This window comes from Oncorhynchus tshawytscha, linkage group LG07, assembly GCF_018296145.1.
Source record: "Oncorhynchus tshawytscha isolate Ot180627B linkage group LG07, Otsh_v2.0, whole genome shotgun sequence".
NCBI classification, from domain to species: domain Eukaryota; kingdom Metazoa; phylum Chordata; class Actinopteri; order Salmoniformes; family Salmonidae; genus Oncorhynchus; species Oncorhynchus tshawytscha.
In genome coordinates this window covers 55,169,504-55,186,522 of record NC_056435.1, presented here as the reverse complement: position 1 = coordinate 55,186,522, position 17,019 = coordinate 55,169,504, and the positions used below count along the sequence as shown (strand labels likewise).

Below are 17,019 nucleotides of genomic sequence, written 5' to 3'. Positions count from 1 at the left end.
GACGAGGACAGTGCAAGATCCAGTACCAGAGAAACCAGTGAAACCAGTAGCAACAGCATCAGTGGCACCAGCAGACGCAGAGACATAAACAAAGAGTACAAGGAGAGAGAGTTGTGTATGTAGAGAAAAAGAAAGAGTAACAGAGACAGAATTAAAGAAAGAGACAGACAGAGAAAGAGAGGGTGAAAGAGTGACAGAGACAAAACAAAAGATAGACAGAAAGAGAGAAGACAGAAAGAGAGGACAGACAGAAAGAGAGAAGACAGAAAGAGAGAAGACAGAAAGAGAGAAGACAGAAAGAGAGAAGACAGAAAGAGAGAAGACAGAAAGAGAGAAGACAGAAAGAGAGAAGACAGAAAGAGAGAAGACAGAAAGAGAGAAGACAGAAAGAGAGGACAGACAGAAAGAGAGAAGACAGAAAGAGAGAAGACAGAAAGAGAGAAGACAGAAAGAGAGAAGACAGAAAGAGAGAAGACAGAAAGAGAGGACAGACAGAAAGAGAGAAGACAGAAAGAGAGAAGACAGAAAGAGAGAAGACAGAAAGAGAGAAGACAGAAAGAGAGAAGACAGAAAGAGAGAAGACAGAAAGAGAGAAGACAGAAAGAGAGAAGACAGAAAGAGAGGACAGACAGAAAGAGAGAAGACAGAAAGAGAGAAGACAGAAAGAGAGAAGACAGAAAGAGAGAAGACAGAAAGAGAGAAGACAGAAAGAGAGGACAGACATATGAACTCACACCAGATACAGCAGTGAAGCACAGCTATAACATACCTTTAGAGACACTGCTGATCTTATTTTAAGCACAGGTAGCTGTCGAGCACAATTTTCCCGCTAAGCTCGTGTAGGTGTGTGTGAGGGCTGTAGTCAAGTGTCTCACAAACTTGACATTGGACTCATTGGTCTGTGTCTCTTGATAGTGTAACACGCTTTGGGAGGACGTACCATTTTGCTTTGGAGAGAGGGGGAGGCAGGGTAGTTGTAGTGGTACATTCCTTGGCTTAGCGACCTCCTGTCTCCAGGGTAATCATACTGAAATAAGAGAAATAACCGGGATGTTCTATGATCACTGGGCTAGCAACACAAAGAAAATCTTCACAAATTACACATCTTTACAATCACTTTGGCACTCATTTCAGAACCTTGATGTCATTTTTCAAAACTCAAGACACAGAACTCAAATCCGATGATCAAAATGCACATTTTTCAAAACTCTAACACTTTTTCCAATTGCTTGGATACAATACACATAAAGCTAAGATCATTTGTTCATTGAACTAAAATCACCTGTTCAAAATGACACAACTTAACCTCAGTGTTACCATTTCAAAATGCAATTCACACATTACATCTGAGATGACTGTCTATTCATTTCATTACAATGATCTAACTATCAATTGATACAACTGCTCAAAATGATAAGTAACTGTTGCGTTACTCTTAATGCATAGTTTTATGGAAACTGATGAACAATATTCCATGTTTAGATCATGAAAGTTTCAGGATAACAAGATCCATTGACACCAATTACCGTGGAACATGAACCAATTGGACTACATTATCTATGGATGTAATGTTTCATCATCATTCTTTATCAGACACTGTTTCTATGTCCCATGTACCACTTTTCCGAACCATGTTTTCAGATTTGACATTACTGACATTTGACAGTGCACTCACCGGCCACTTAATTAGGTACACCTATCTAGTACTGGCTAGGACCCCCTTTTGCCTCCACAACAGCCTGAATTATTCAGTGTTGTACGGTAAGAGATACCCTTCTCCACACCACTGTTTTAAAACGGCTGTTATTTGAGCATGTGGCCTTTCTGTTAGCTTGAATGAGTCTGGACATTCTCCTCTGACCTCTCTCATTAACAAGGTGTTTTGCCCACAGAACTGCCGCTCACTGAATGTGTTATGTTTATCGCACCATTCTCTGTAAACTCTAGAGACTGTAGTGTGCAAAAAAAAAAGAAGCAGGCGGGCAGCTGTTTCTGAGATGCTGGAACCACCATGTGTGGCACCAGCAATCATACCACGGTCAAAGTTGCTGAGATTACGCATCTTGCCCAATCTAATGTTTGGTCGAACAATAACTAAAGCTCTCTACTCTATATGTTGAGTTGCAGGCAGCCACATGATTTGCTGTTCGAAGGAGCAGGCTATTTGCGTTAACAAGCAGGTGTACCTAAATCAAATCAAATCAAATCAAATTTTATTTGTCACATACACATGGTTAGCAGATGTTAATGCGAGTGTAGCGAAATGCTTGTGCTTCTAGTTCCGACAATGCAGTAATAACGAACAAGTAATCTAACTAACAATTCCAAAAAAACTACTGTCTTATACACAGTGTAAGGGGATAAAGAATATGTACATAAGGATATATGAATGAGTGATGGTACAGAGCAGCATAGGCAAGATACAGTAGATGATATCGAGTACAGTATATACATATGAGATGAGTATGTAAACAAAGTGGCATAGTTAAAGTGGCTAGTGATACATGTATTACATAAGGATGCAGTCGATGATATAGAGTACAGTATCTACGTATGCATATGAGATGAATAATGTAGGGTAAGTAACATTATATAAGGTAGCATTGTTTAAAGTGGCTAGTGATATATTTACATCATTTCCCATCAATTCCCATGATTAAAGTGGCTGGAGTAGAGTCAGTGTCATTGACAGTGTGTTGGCAGTAGCCACTCAATGTTAGTGGTGGCTGTTTAACAGTCTGATGGCCTTGAGATAGAAGCTGTTTTTCAGTCTCTCGGTCCCAGCTTTGATGCACCTGTACTGACCTCGCCTTCTGGATGACAGCGGGGTGAACAGGCAGTGGCTCGGGTGGTTGATGTCCTTGATGATCTTTATGGCCTTCCTGTAGCATCGGGTGGTGTAGGTGTCCTGGAGGGCAGGTAGTTTGCCCCCGGTGATGCGTTGTGCAGACCTCACTACCCTCTGGAGAGCCTTACGGTTGAGGGCGGTGCAGTTGCCATACCAGGCGGTGATACAGCCCGCCAGGATGCTCTCGATTGTGCATCTGTAGAAGTTTGTGAGTGCTTTTGGTGACAAGCCGAATTTCTTCAGCCTCCTGAGGTTGTGGATGTGGATGGGGGGGTGTTCCCTCTGCTGTTTCCTGAAGTCCACAATCATCTCCTTAGTTTTGTTGACGTTGAGTGTGAGGTTATTTTCCTGACACCACACTCCGAGGGCCCTCGCCTCCTCCCTCAAACTTGTTGGTAATCAATTGAGTTGGATTGAGTTGGAGGCGTGCGTGGCCACGCAGTCGTGGGTGAACAGGGAGTACAGGAGAGGGCTCAGAACGCACCCTTGTGGGGCCCCAGTGTTGAGGATCAGCGGGGAGGAGATGTTGTTGCCTACCCTCACCACCTGGGGGCGGCCCGTCAGGAAGTCCAGTACCCAGTTGCACAGGGTCTCGAGCGGGGTTGGAGGAGGTGTTGAATGCCCTGTAGGCATTCTCAGTGTTCCTCAGATGGGTTAGGGCAGTGTGCAGTGTGGTTGAGATTGCATCGTCTGTGGACCTATTTGGGCGGTAAGCAAATTGGAGTGGGTCTAGGGTGTCAGGTAGGGTGGAGGTGATATGGTCCTTGACTAGTCTCTCAAAGCACTTCATGATGACGGATGTGAGTGCTACGGGGCGGTAGTCGTTTAGCTCAGTTACCTTAGCTTTCTTGGGAACAGGAACAATGGTGGCCCTCTTGAAGCATGTGGGAACAGCAGACTGGTATAGGGATTGGTTGAATATGGTCTAATAAAGTGGCCAGTGAGTGTATGTATGCAGGCCCTTGTAATTGCTTTCCCAATACTGACAACTCGTTACTGATGATTGATTTCACATTGTGGTACGAGTATATAGTGAAATGAGTGGTATCCACCTACCACAACATAGTGATAACATGGAGCTGTATAGTGGACTGAGTGGTATCCACCTACCACAACATAGTGATAACATGGAGCTGTATAGTGGACTGAGTGGTATCCACCTACCACAACATAGTGATAACATGGAGCTGTATAGTGGACTGAGTGGTATCCACCTACCACAACATAGTGATAACATGGAGCTGTATAGTGGACTGAGTGGTATCCACCTACAACAACACAGTGATAACATGGAGCTGTATAGTGGACTGAGTGGTATTCACCTACAACAACATAGTGATAACATGGAGCTGTATAGTGGACTGAGTGGTATCCACCTACCACAACATAGTGATAACATGGAGCTGTATAGTGGACTGAGTGGTATCCACCTACAACAACATAGTGATAACATGGAGCTGTATAGTGGACTGAGTGGTATCCACCTACCACAACATAGTGATAACATGGAGCTGTATAGTGGACTGAGTGGTATCCACCTACAACAACATAGTGATAACATGGAGCTGTATAGTGGACTGAGTGGTATCCACCTACCACAACATAGTGATAACATGGAGCTGTATAGTGGACTGAGTGGTATCCACCTACAACAACACAGTGATAACATGGAGCTGTATAGTGGACTGAGTGGTATCCACCTACAACAACACAGTGATAACATGGAGCTGTATAGTGGACTGAGTGGTATCCACCTACAACAACATAGTGATAACATGGAGCTGTATAGTGGACTGAGTGGTATCCACCTACCACAACATAGTGATAACATGGAGCTGTATAGTGGACTGAGTGGTATCCACCTACAACAACATAGTGATAACATGGAGCTGTATAGTGGACTGAGTGGTATCCACCTACCACAACATAGTGATAACATGGAGCTGTATAGTGGACTGAGTGGTATCCACCTACCACAACATAGTGATAACATGGAGCTGTATAGTGGACTGAGTGGTATCCACCTACAACAACATAGTGATAACATGGAGCTGTATAGTGGACTGAGTGGTATCCACCTACCACAACATAGTGATAACATGGAGCTGTATAGTGGACTGAGTGGTATCCACCTACCACAACATAGTGATAACATGGAGCTGTATAGTGGACTGAGTGGTATCCACCTACAACAACATAGTGATAACATGGAGCTGTATAGTGGACTGAGTGGTATTCACCTACCACAACATAGTGATAACATGGAGCTGTATAGTGGACTGAGTGGTATCCACCTACCACAACATAGTGATAACATGGAGCTGTATAGTGGACTGAGTGGTATCCACCTACAACAACATAGTGATAACATGGAGCTGTATAGTGGACTGAGTGGTATCCACCTACCACAACATAGTGATAACATGGAGCTGTATAGTGGACTGAGTGGTATCCACCTACAACAACATAGTGATAACATGGAGCTGTATAGTGGACTGAGTGGTATCCACCTACAACAACATAGTGATAACATGGAGCTGTATAGTGGACTGAGTGGTATCCACCTACCACAACATAGTGATAACATGGAGCTGTATAGTGGACTGAGTGGTATCCACCTACAACAACATAGTGATAACATGGAGCTGTATAGTGGACTGAGTGGTATCCACCTACAACAACATAGTGATAACATGGAGCTGTATAGTGGACTGAGTGGTATCCACCTACCACAACATAGTGATAACATGGAGCTGTATAGTGGACTGAGTGGTACTGGGTATCCACCTACCACAACATAGTGATAACATGGAGCTGTATAGTGGACTGAGTGGTATCCACCTACCACAACATAGTGATAACATGGAGCTGTATAGTGGACTGAGTGGTATCCACCTACAACAACATAGTGATAACATGGAGCTGTATAGTGAAGTGAGTGGTATCCACCTACCACAACATAGTGATAACATGGAGCTGTATAGTGGACTGAGTGGTATCCACCTACCACAACATAGTGATAACATGGAGCTGTATAGTGGACTGAGTGGTATCCACCTACCACAACATAGTGATAACATGGAGCTGTATAGTGGACTGAGTGGTATTCACCTACCACAACATAGTGATAACATGGAGCTGTATAGTGGACTGAGTGGTATCCACCTACAACAACATAGTGATAACATGGAGCTGTATAGTGGACTGAGTGGTATTCACCTACCACAACATAGTGATAACATGGAGCTGTATAGTGGACTGAGTGGTATCCACCTACAACAACATAGTGATAACATGGAGCTGTATAGTGGACTGAGTGGTATTCACCTACCACAACATAGTGATAACATGGAGCTGTATAGTGGACTGAGTGGTATCCACCTACCACAACATAGAGATAACATGGAGCTGTATAGTGGACTGAGTGGTATTCACCTACCACAACATAGTGATAACATGGAGCTGTATAGTGAAGTGAGTGGTATCCACCTACCACAACATAGTGATAACATGGAGCTGTATAGTGAAGTGAGTGGTATCCACCTACCACAACATAGTGATAACATGGAGCTGTATAGTGAAGTGAGTGGTATCCACCTACAACAACATAGTGATAACATGGAGCTGTATAGTGAAGTGAGTGGTATCCACCTACCACAACATAGTGATAACATGGAGCCGGCAGGTGATCCAGGTCACAACAGAGGTCAAGCAGTGAGAGGAGGAAGACGAGGAAGACGTATTGGTGAAACGAATGTCAGGGGACAAGCACCCCTTCTGAGAGGTGGTCGTGGGCATCGTTTGAGAGGTGTGGGGGAACGTGGTAGAGGACAAGGCCAGGGACCAAGACAGCGGCAGCAACAGCAAAGAGTGTCCAATTAAATCCGAGCAATAGTTGTAGACCATGTTGTAAATCATGGCATGACAATGACTGAGGCAGCTACAATGATTCAACCGAACCTCAGAAGATCAACCGTCTCAATCATCAGCACTTTCCACAATGAGAACCAGTAAGTCTTCAGAATGCATTAAACATTAGGCTACTCTCAATTGTCAAATGACTGTATACTACATGCCAATGTGTACCACAGAGTAGGTGATGTGACTAAATGTGTACTTACTGTAATTTTCCCTGCAGAATTGAGACTAGGCCAAATAGGGGACGCAGAGGCAAAATTCTGACTGACCAACAAGAGCGGGCTGTGGTCAATTTGGTTCAGGCCAGAAATAGTATTCACCTTACAGAAATTCGGCAGCACATCTTGCCTTTTGAAAGAAAAACAGCTATACCGTGTGCCTTTTGAAAGAAAAACAGCTATACCGTGTGCCCTTTGAAAGAAAAACACCTATATCGTGTGCCTTTTGAAAGAAAAACAGCTATACCGTGTGCCTTTTGAAAGAAAAACAGCTATATCGTGTGCCTTTTGAAAGAAAACAGCTATACCGTGTGCCTTTTGAAAGAAAAACAGCTATACCGTGTGCCTTTTGAAAGAAAAACAGCTATACCGTGTGCCTTTTGAAAGAAAAACAGCTATACCGTGTGCCTTTTGAAAGAAAAACAGCTATACCGTGTGCCTTTTGAAAGAAAAACAGCTATACCGTGTGCCTTTTGAAAGAAAAACAGCTATACCGTGTGCCTTTTGAAAGAAAAACAGCTATACTGTGTGCCTTTTGAAAGAAAAACAGCTATACCGTGTGCCCTTTGAAAGAAAAACAGCTATATCGTGTGCCTTTTGAAAGAAAAACAGCTATACCGTGTGCCTTTTGAAAGAAAAACAGCTATACCGTGTGCCCTTTGAAAGAAATGCAGACAGAGTGAAGCAACTGAGGACTGAGTATGTTCCTGATGCCTGTTGTGAAAAATTCCCCCAAAATTCTACATCATTGTAATTGTCTTTCCAAAATGTATTTCTAGAGGGTGATGGAGCTGGATGCTGATGAAAACCTTCACAAATTCCTCTTTTTGGATGAAGCAGGCTTCAACCTGGCCAAGACAAGGAGGAGAGGTTGGAATCTCATTGGCCAGCGGGCAACCAACCAAGTACCTGGACAACATGATGTCGTGGTGGGACGCAGACCTCGTATTGGATCATATAAAGCAGCTCTCCTTGTGTAACCTTCTTGATGAGATAAATCGGGTCTGTAGAGCTGATGTCGTGGTGGGATGCAGACCTCGTATTGGATCATATAAAGCAGCTCTCCTTGTGTAACCTTCTTGATGAGATAAATCAGGTCTGTAGAGCTGATGTCGTGGTGGGACGCAGACCTCGTATTGGATCATATAAAGCAGCTCTCCTTGTGTAACCTTCTTGATGAGATAAATCAGGTCTGTAGAGCTGATGTCGTGGTGGGACGCAGACCTCGTATTGGATCATATAAAGCAGCTCTCCTTGTGTAACCTTGATGAGATAAATCGGGTCTGTAGAGCTGATGTCGTGGTGGGACGCAGACCTCGTATTGGATCATATGAAGCAGCTCTCCTTGTGTAACCTTCTTGATGAGATAAATCGGGTCTGTAGAGCTGATGTCGTGACCTATGTCATTGCGTGGGATAATGTCAGGTTCTACCATGCTCAAATGGTGCAAGCATGGTTTCACCCCTATACTCTCCTTTCCTTAACCCGATTGAGACATTTTTCTCCAAGTGGAGGTGAAAGGTATATGATAGGCGCCCTCAGGAACAAGCCACCCTTCTCCAGGCCATGGATGATGTATGCAATGACATCACGGCAGACCAGTGTCAGGCCTGGATTCACCCTGCCTGAAGATTCTTCCCAAGATGTTTGGCCAATGAAAACATCCATTGTGATGTGGAAGAGAACCTTTGGCCAAATCCACAAGACAGAGTTGATGGAAATATAGAAGTACAGTAATTAATCCTTTGTTTTGCTTTTTACAGTAAGTTAGGTGAGGAACACTGCAGTGATGTTTTACAGTAAGCCAGGTGAGGAACACTGCAGTGATGTTTTACAGTAAGCCAGGTGAGGAACACTGCAGTGATGTTTTACAGTAAGCCAGGTGAGGAACACTGCAGTGATGTTTTACAGTAAGCCAGGTGAGGAACACTGCAGCTGACGTTTTACTGTAGTTTTTTCTTTTTTGTAGCTAATTATTTTTGCTTTGATTCAAAGAAACCTATGTTGTGATTTTATTGTATTTAATCAATACATTTAAGATTTTGTTAAATGATTCCACTGTGTCTGTTGTATTCTCTCTACTAGTCATTTTACAGTGATGTATTTATGTGTAGTACCATAATGAAACATCACATATTTGGTACTAGAATATTTAATGATTGTACAAACAACTACACAGTGAAACTATCAGTATCTTGTGTTTGGGTGATCTAAATTAATGTTCCTATGGTATTTCATGCTAAACAAGATATTTGAAAAAAGAATACTGCATGTGCAAGGTTTCTTTAAAGATATGAATGCACAATGCAATGTTTTGACCATTGAACAGACTGTGTTACAAGTGATGACCGTTTTGAGTTTTGTGTCTAGAGTTTTGAAAAATGACCTCAAGGATCGGAAATTTGTGCCAACGTGATTGTAGAAAATTGCAACACATCTACCATCTGGTCTTTTTCCCCAAAAATGATCGTCAGGCATAACAAACATACCCTGACAAAGCGTGCACACACACACACACCCTCTCCCCCCTCTCACCTTGGGTGAGCTCAGTGATCTCCTCAGTCCGTACACAGAGGGGTCAGCGTAGATCACATCCTCCTGTAGCCTGCTTGGTCCTCTGTCAAACCGGGCCGAGGGTGAGCGGATGGGCGAGGCAAAGCTATGAGGGCCGGGTGAGCAGGGACCACCCGAGGATGGGGAGGGGGACCTGGGGACAGACCTAGACCTGGGCTGAATGGAGAGACGCCTCATGGAGGTCTGGGCTACATCCATCTGGTTGTAATAGGCAGGGCCGGGTGGGGGACCGTATGGGTCTCGAGGGGGCGGGGGTCCGTCCCGTAGTGAGCATCTCTTGTCCTCGTTGGTCCAGCGAGGGGGGCCCAGGCGGTCGTAGCCCACGGCTGACACAGAGCAGATGCTGTCAGGGCGTACGCCCAAGGGGTAGAGGGGGTACTGCTCCACGTAGCCCGGACCACCCACCACGCTACCGTAGACGCTGTAGTAGTCAGCTGGAACACCCCGGTTCACTGTGTAGTAACGGGAGCTACTGGGGGAAGATAAAAAGAGAGACAGAAAGATGGTTGAAGGGAGACGTGGTTGTAGACACACAAAAACAGCTCTCTTACTCATCCTCTCTCCCATCCCCTCCTCTCTCTCGCTCTCTCTCCTGCTCTCTTTTTCTCTCTCTATCCTCTCGCTCCCATCCCTCTCTCTCGCTCCCTCTTTCTCTCTCTCACCTGTTCATGTCCTCCTGTACAGCCATGACTCTGCGCTGGTTGACCCACTGCTGTAGCTGGGTCATGGAGCTCTTCCTCTGGGCCTGTCTCTCAGGGTTCGTCCGTGGCACAAAGCCCCGTCTCAGCACCACATTCTCAGGCTGCTCCCTCACCTCCCTCCCCTCTATCATCCCTCCCTCTGGAGGTCCCTGGAGCGGCCGCCCGTTACCCTGGGGGGGTCCGTTTGGGGGACCGTAGGGGCCAAACCCATTGGGTTGGTGATGAGGATGGTGTGCACCCCCAGGTCCAGGCCCTCCTGTCCTCTCTCCCTCCATCCTCCCCTCCTGCTCTGAGTTGCTGGTGGAGGGAAGGGGCGTTTCCATGGCATCGACCCCGTTGACCTTGTGATGGGCGGGTTTTCGTGGTCCGGGCTCTGGGTCTTGGAAGTCCGTCGTCTGGCTGTTGTCCTCGATGTATGTGTGTGTCTGGGTGTGTGGTTCAGGTCCTTTGGTTACCAAGGTGTTACCATGGAGTTCCGCTGTGGGTGTGGTGGCCTCTGAGTTGGTGGTCCTGTGAGGAAGGGAGAGAGTTAGCGTGTGTGTGTGTGTATTTGTGTGTTTTTATGTGTGTATTTGAACGTGTATTTGTAAGATCTTACAATACATTAAGTGGTTGTGTGTGTGTGTGCATGCTTGTGTGTTTGTGTGTGTGTATGTGTGTGTGTGCGTGCATGAGTGTGTGCTTGTGTGTGTGTGTGTGTGCGTGCTTATGTGTGTGTGTGTGTATGTGTGTGTGTGTGTGTGTGTGTGTGTGTGTGTGCGTGCGTGCGCATGCTTGCTTACGTGTGTATGAGTTTGTGCATGCGTGTGTGTGCTTACGTGTGTGCTTGGATGCTTGTTTACGTGTGTGTGTTTGCGTGCATGTGTTTGCATGCTTACGTGTGCGTGCGTGTGTGTGTGTGTGCGTGCGTGTGTGTGTTTTTGTGTGTGTGTGTGTGTGTGTGTGTGTGTGTGTGTGTGCGTGCGTGTGTTCTTGTGTGTGTGTGTGTGTGTGTGAGTGTGTGCGTGCGTGCTTGCTTGCTTACGTGTGTGCGTGCATGTGTGCTTGTACACTATGTGTGCGTACCTCCATGAAGGGAGTATGTGGACTGCCTCGTTCATGGCGTCGACCCACTCCTCCTGTTCCTCAGCAGTCTCAGCGCTGAAGTAGTATGTGCGTGTTCCTGCGTGTTCAGCCTGCATACAGAACACAATGTGGCCCTTAATCTCACCTTCCTCCTCTTCCTCGTACCAAACCTGTAATAGACAGACAGAGAGGAGACACAGTGTTAGACAGAGCCTTCCTCAACATGAAACATCATCATAATCATCACATACTGTGCTGTGATGCAAAAAAACATACACAGGTCTCAAACACATACATGTATTTTAATGTTGCATTGAATAATTGTCAATGATCAACAAATACAGCTTGACTAATAGACAGCTTGACTAATAAACAGCTTGACTAGTACACAGCTTGACATTGAATAGACATAATAAACAGCTTGACTAGTACACAGCTTGACTAATAGACAGCTTGAAATAGTCAGCTTGACTAATAGACAGCTTGACTAATAAACAGCTTGACTAGTACACAGCTTGACTAATAGACAGCTTGACTAATAAACAGCTTGACTAGTACACAGCTTGACTAATAGACAGCTTGACTAATAGTCAGCTTGACTAATAGTCAGCTTGACTAATAGTCAGTTTGACTAATAGTCAGCTTGACTAGTACACAGCTTGACTAATACACATCATGACTAGTACACAGCTTGACTAATAGACACCTTGACTAATAGACAGCTTGACTAATACACATCATGACTAGTATACAGCTTGACTAGTACACAGCTTGACTAGTATAGTGAAGTAAGATGAAATAGTTGTATTTACATTGACTGATGTATTGGTGAATAGTCACAATATTCAAACCACAGTCAGTTTAGATTACTCAGAATACAGTCCAGGTTAGTTGTGAATATCCAGCCTTTAGATGGCACTGCAGTTATCAAATCTGTGATGCATTGTGGATAAATTGTGACTGACTGATCTACAAAAAATAATAACTAGTTGTTTATAATGAAAGGTGATTTGTAGATCAGTCAAGTGTGTCTTGCCTGCAATGTTGCCTGCAATGTCAAAGCCCAATAATATGTAGTATAAAACCATTGTCCGGATCCACAGACTCTTGACAGTAAAACCAACCAGGTGAATCCAGCATCTCACTCTTTAACAGTTAGTGACCAACACCATGCAGTGAGCAGAGTAAGCATGCAGTTGGGAGAAGGAGAAGAGAAATGGTGAATAAAAGGTGAAAACTACCTACATGGAACAAGATCATCTGGGTAACTCTACACAGGCACAATGGAAGACAGCTATGCCCGGGGGTCCTCGCAGTTTGGGGAGTGAGGAAGGAGAGGAGAAATTGGTGAGGGTCCGAGGTTATAAAGGTGAAAGTTCAGAGGTCAGAGCACTTTAATTGGAGGGGTACTCAGGGTGTTATGGTGGGCAAGGGGTAAGGGTGAGGGTCCTAGAGAGAAAGGTAAGGGTAAGGATCATATTCTAGACAGAAGTAAGGGTAAGGATCATATTCTAGACAGAGGTAAAGGTAAGGATCATATCATAGACAGAGGTAAGGGTAAGGATCCTAGTCAGAAGTAAGGGTAAGGATCCTATCCTAGACAGAGGTAAGTGTAAGGATCCTAGACAGAAGTAAGGGTAAGGATCCTATCCTAGACAGAGGTAAGGGTAAGGATCATATCCTAGACAGAGGTAAGGGTAAGGATCATATCCTAGACAGAGGTAAGGGTAAGGATCCTAGACAGAAGTAAGGGTAAGGATCCTATCCTAGACAGAGGTAAGTGTAAGGATCCTATCCTAGACATAGCCTCATATTGCTGGAAAACTCAAGGATCCACAAATATCATGCAACAACTGCTATCCTGAAAGAAAAACTGGTTTTAAGGAGAAAATACATCCATTAGCTGTCCTGTCTCTTCCCTGATGTCATTGTGATTGTTAAAATAGCTCACACTCCGTTCTAATCTACACAACATCAACATGCAAAGGTAACGTGGGTGATATTTACTGTAATTTCTTTCATCAGTCACATGAGGTCAGTATAACCATATCAGGTTAAAACTTCTTAAGCCTAGGCATCCCGCTAGCGGGACAACTTCCGGTGGAACTGGAGGGCGCGCAATTCAAATAAATAATCATAAGAATTATGGATATTAAACATTTAGATACATATAAGTGTCTCATATCAGTTAAAAGCTTACATTCTTGTTAATCTAACTGCACTGTCCGATTTACAGTAGCTATTACAGCGCAAACATGCCATGCAATTGTTTGAGGACATCAAAATATTTTTCCACCGCCGCAGGTTTCAGAAATTCACAAATAGCGAATAAATATTCACTTACTTTTTGAAAATCTTCCTCTGACTTGTCATCAAAATGGACCAAGCTATAACATGTAGTGTCGTTTTGTTAGATAAAATTCTTCTTTATATCCCAAAAAGTTTAGTTGGTGACATCGATTTGAGTAATCCACTCGTTCAACATGCAGAGAAAGGAATCCGAAAATCTACCCTTTAACTTTCTTTCAACAAGTCAAAATATGTTTCTATTTACTCCTCAGATACCCTAAAATGTAATAAAACTATATGTTTTTTTTGTGTGAAGTATGTTCAATAGGAAACCGATTTTGGCAGGTGTGTCCTGTCTTCATGGCGACGTTGTACTAAAACTGATATTTCTTAATCATTTTGGAAGTTACAAGCCTGAAACCTTGAACACAGACTGTTGTGGAAGCCATAGGAATTGCATCCTGGGAGCTAATTTTCAGTATGCCCTTATACTTGCCATTGTAAGAGCATGGTCTCTCAACATAAAAAAGATTCAGGTTGGTTTTTCTTTGGATTTTCTCCTACCATATCTATTGTGTTATATTCTCCTATGTTATTTTACGATTTCTACAAACTTCAAAGTGTTTTCTTTCCAATGTTACCAATTATATGCATATCCTGGCTTCAGAGCCTGAGCAACAGGCAATTTACTTTGGGCTCGTCATTCAGGCGGAAATGGAGAAAACGAGATCTGAAACAGTCAGTCAACCTGTCAAGCTATAACAGCCAGTAGTGTTCTGTGTCTTGGGACTAGAATAGTGTTGTTGTTCTCTGGGCTCTAATAGCTGTTTTAATTATAGTGTTGTTGTGATGTGTGTCTCAACCCTCCCCAGTCCCAGACCTTCCGGCTGCTGTGGAGTTGCTCTTTTCTTAGGCAGACTGTTAATGTCCTGACAGAAGGACAAAGGGCTGAAAAATATGTTCACACACACACACTGGCCTCAGAGACAACTTGGCCAACTTGGTTGGAGATTGAGTATAGGAATGTATGCCATGCTGGCACCCAGAGTTCCAAGACAGTTTGGCTAGATTCTAGTTAGAATGTAGATTAGAATATTGTTGTTGTGTTTGATGCCAACATGGAAGGTAGTTTGCCAGACACTGTACTGTATACTGAATCTATAGGCCTGCTGTAGCTCTGTCAAACCCTAGTTCACTGCTGCTACTGCTCAATATTTCTGTCTCAAACTGAATCTCTTTGCCACGTTCATACAATAGATCTCTGTATTGCGTTTTGAATTTTAATGTTGACCATTCATACAATAGATCTCTGTATTGCGTTTTGAATTTTGATGTTGACCGTTCATACAATAGATCTCTGTATTGCATTTTGAATTTTGATGTTGACCGTTCATACAATAGATCTCTGTATTGCATTTTGAATTTTGATGTTGACCGTTCATACAATAGATCTCTGTATTGCGTTTTGAATTTTGATGTTGACCGTTCATACAATAGATCTCTGTATTGCATTTTGAATTTTGATGTTGACCGTTCATACAATAGATCTCTGTATTGCATTTTGAATTTTGATGTTGACCGTTCATACAATAGATCTCTGTATTGCGTTTTGAATTTTGATGTTGACCGTTCATACAATAGATCTCTGTATTGCGTTTTGAATTTTGATGTTGACCGTTCATACAATAGATCTTTGTATTGCATTTGGAATTTTGTTGTTGACCGTTTTTGACCGTTCTCTACCGTCGTTGACTGTTCTCGACCGTTGTTGAGCACTGTTGACCGCGTTCTCCCTAAACCGTGCAAGTTGACAGAGGCAGAAGGTCTCTGGAGGGCTTTCACTAAGAAGACTAATTACCTTAACATTTGCATGATTGAGCAAATCAATGCTTTATGTTTCTATCTTCTACTGATTAGGATGTAACACTAGCTACTCTGGAACTTCGTTAGGCACTCCCTAGCCTCGTCGAGAACCAGGCTTCCCTAATCAGAAAGCCTGTTGAAGTCAATGGCAGAAAGTAGCGAAAAAGGGGAGTAAATCAAGTGTAAATCAGTGACGCCTCGCAATGTGTCAAACCAATCAAATGCCTTGCTTGGACGGAGAGGAGTTTTAATGCCTTCATCGACTCAGTTGTGTGTATAGAGAACAGTTCTGGCAAAACAGAATTCAGTTTTTCTTGCAGGTTTTCTTCCATTTTCTGCAATGTTACAAACCAGCATATCCTACCCGATCTGAAAACAGTGACGAACATAACATCCTTTCTATGTGGGAGGGGTTCTTCAAATGTAACATCCCACCAAAAATGTAGTCACTGGAGGCAGAACATTGTAGCCATTTAGGCTAATACAAAATTCTCCAGAACTCCAAATGAGGCCTGCCAACAATGTCATTTTGAGGTACGGCTACACGAGAGAAGGCACTCCCTTCCTCCCTATGTCTCTCTGTGACAGCGGCCAGCCAGTACCAGAGGCAGTATTCCTCACATATATACCAAGTACTTAGGGGTTTCTGGTTGAGGAGTTTGAGGTCCAAGGTCTATATGTAACTGACAGAATGGGTACTATGCCTACAAAATTACATGTTTTGAACTAGGTACATAGAAACAAACCATTTTATGGCTCAACTTACCTGCACCCCGTTTAGGACACATCAGATGTTTTTCCGCGTACCTGTGCCCTTTTAGCTCAGTAGCTGATCATATTTGTCTTATTTATCTCTGTTGACTTGTGATGTAACAAGATAATGCACAATATAATAACATATAATAATTACTATTATAGTCCTACTTCCATATGCATCTCGTAAAGCTTGACAGGTTGACTGACTGTTTCAGATCTCGTTTATCAATAGAAATTGTCTGAATGGTACATTGTCAAGGTCAAAACAGCAACAAGAAGAAAAGCTGGTCGCTCTAGAAAAATAATTTCAAAGGAACGACCTGGCAAGTCTTGTCATTCGTCACATCGTGTCAACGGACTCACCAAGACTAAAACAACCATAAGTACAGGTGTGTGATCTCAAACTGTTCCACAACTCACACACACCCCCGGTGCAGTGGTCAAACCGGTCCTGCACACACTAACACAGCGAGCCATGTGTGTGTGTGTGTGTGTGTGTGTGTGTGTGTGTTTCCCAGGATCCCCTACACACCCATACACATTTGGGGCAGGACTCAGGAGGAGAGTCGGTGATCAGGAGAAAAACACTCCCTCCTATGTTGTTGTGACTCATTGACTGTGAGGGCCATGGCACAGCAGCTCCTGCTAGCTAGCTAGGGGGTTTACTTAGATTAAAGTCGACTTGGCAGTTGCTGATTTGCATGATTTCTACAGTAAGCAGTTTGGTCTGGGAACTGTAGCAAAATACCCTTCCATATAGAAACAGTGGCAGGTCAATTAGATAGTG

General features: G+C 43.6%; 1 protein-coding gene across 7 annotated transcripts in view; it reads right to left on the bottom strand.

Annotated features, from left to right (window-relative positions):
* The window catches only part of LOC112254853 (pleckstrin homology domain-containing family A member 6), a 182,408-nt gene that overhangs the window by 47,909 nt on the left and 117,480 nt on the right, over positions 1-17,019 (bottom strand). For 5 of the 7 annotated variants that reach the window (XM_042324643.1, XM_042324642.1, XM_042324640.1 and 2 more), the window contains 4 exons: positions 11,325-11,494; positions 10,221-10,769; positions 9,520-10,030; positions 941-1,027 (listed from right to left, as the gene is read on the bottom strand). In XM_042324643.1, the coding sequence (XP_042180577.1) occupies positions 941-1,027; positions 9,520-10,030; positions 10,221-10,769; positions 11,325-11,494 (1,317 nt within the window). The remainder of the gene's footprint in view (positions 1-940; positions 1,028-9,519; positions 10,031-10,220; positions 10,770-11,324; positions 11,495-17,019) is intronic. The other 2 variants (XM_042324641.1, XM_042324644.1) reach the window with 2 other exon arrangements.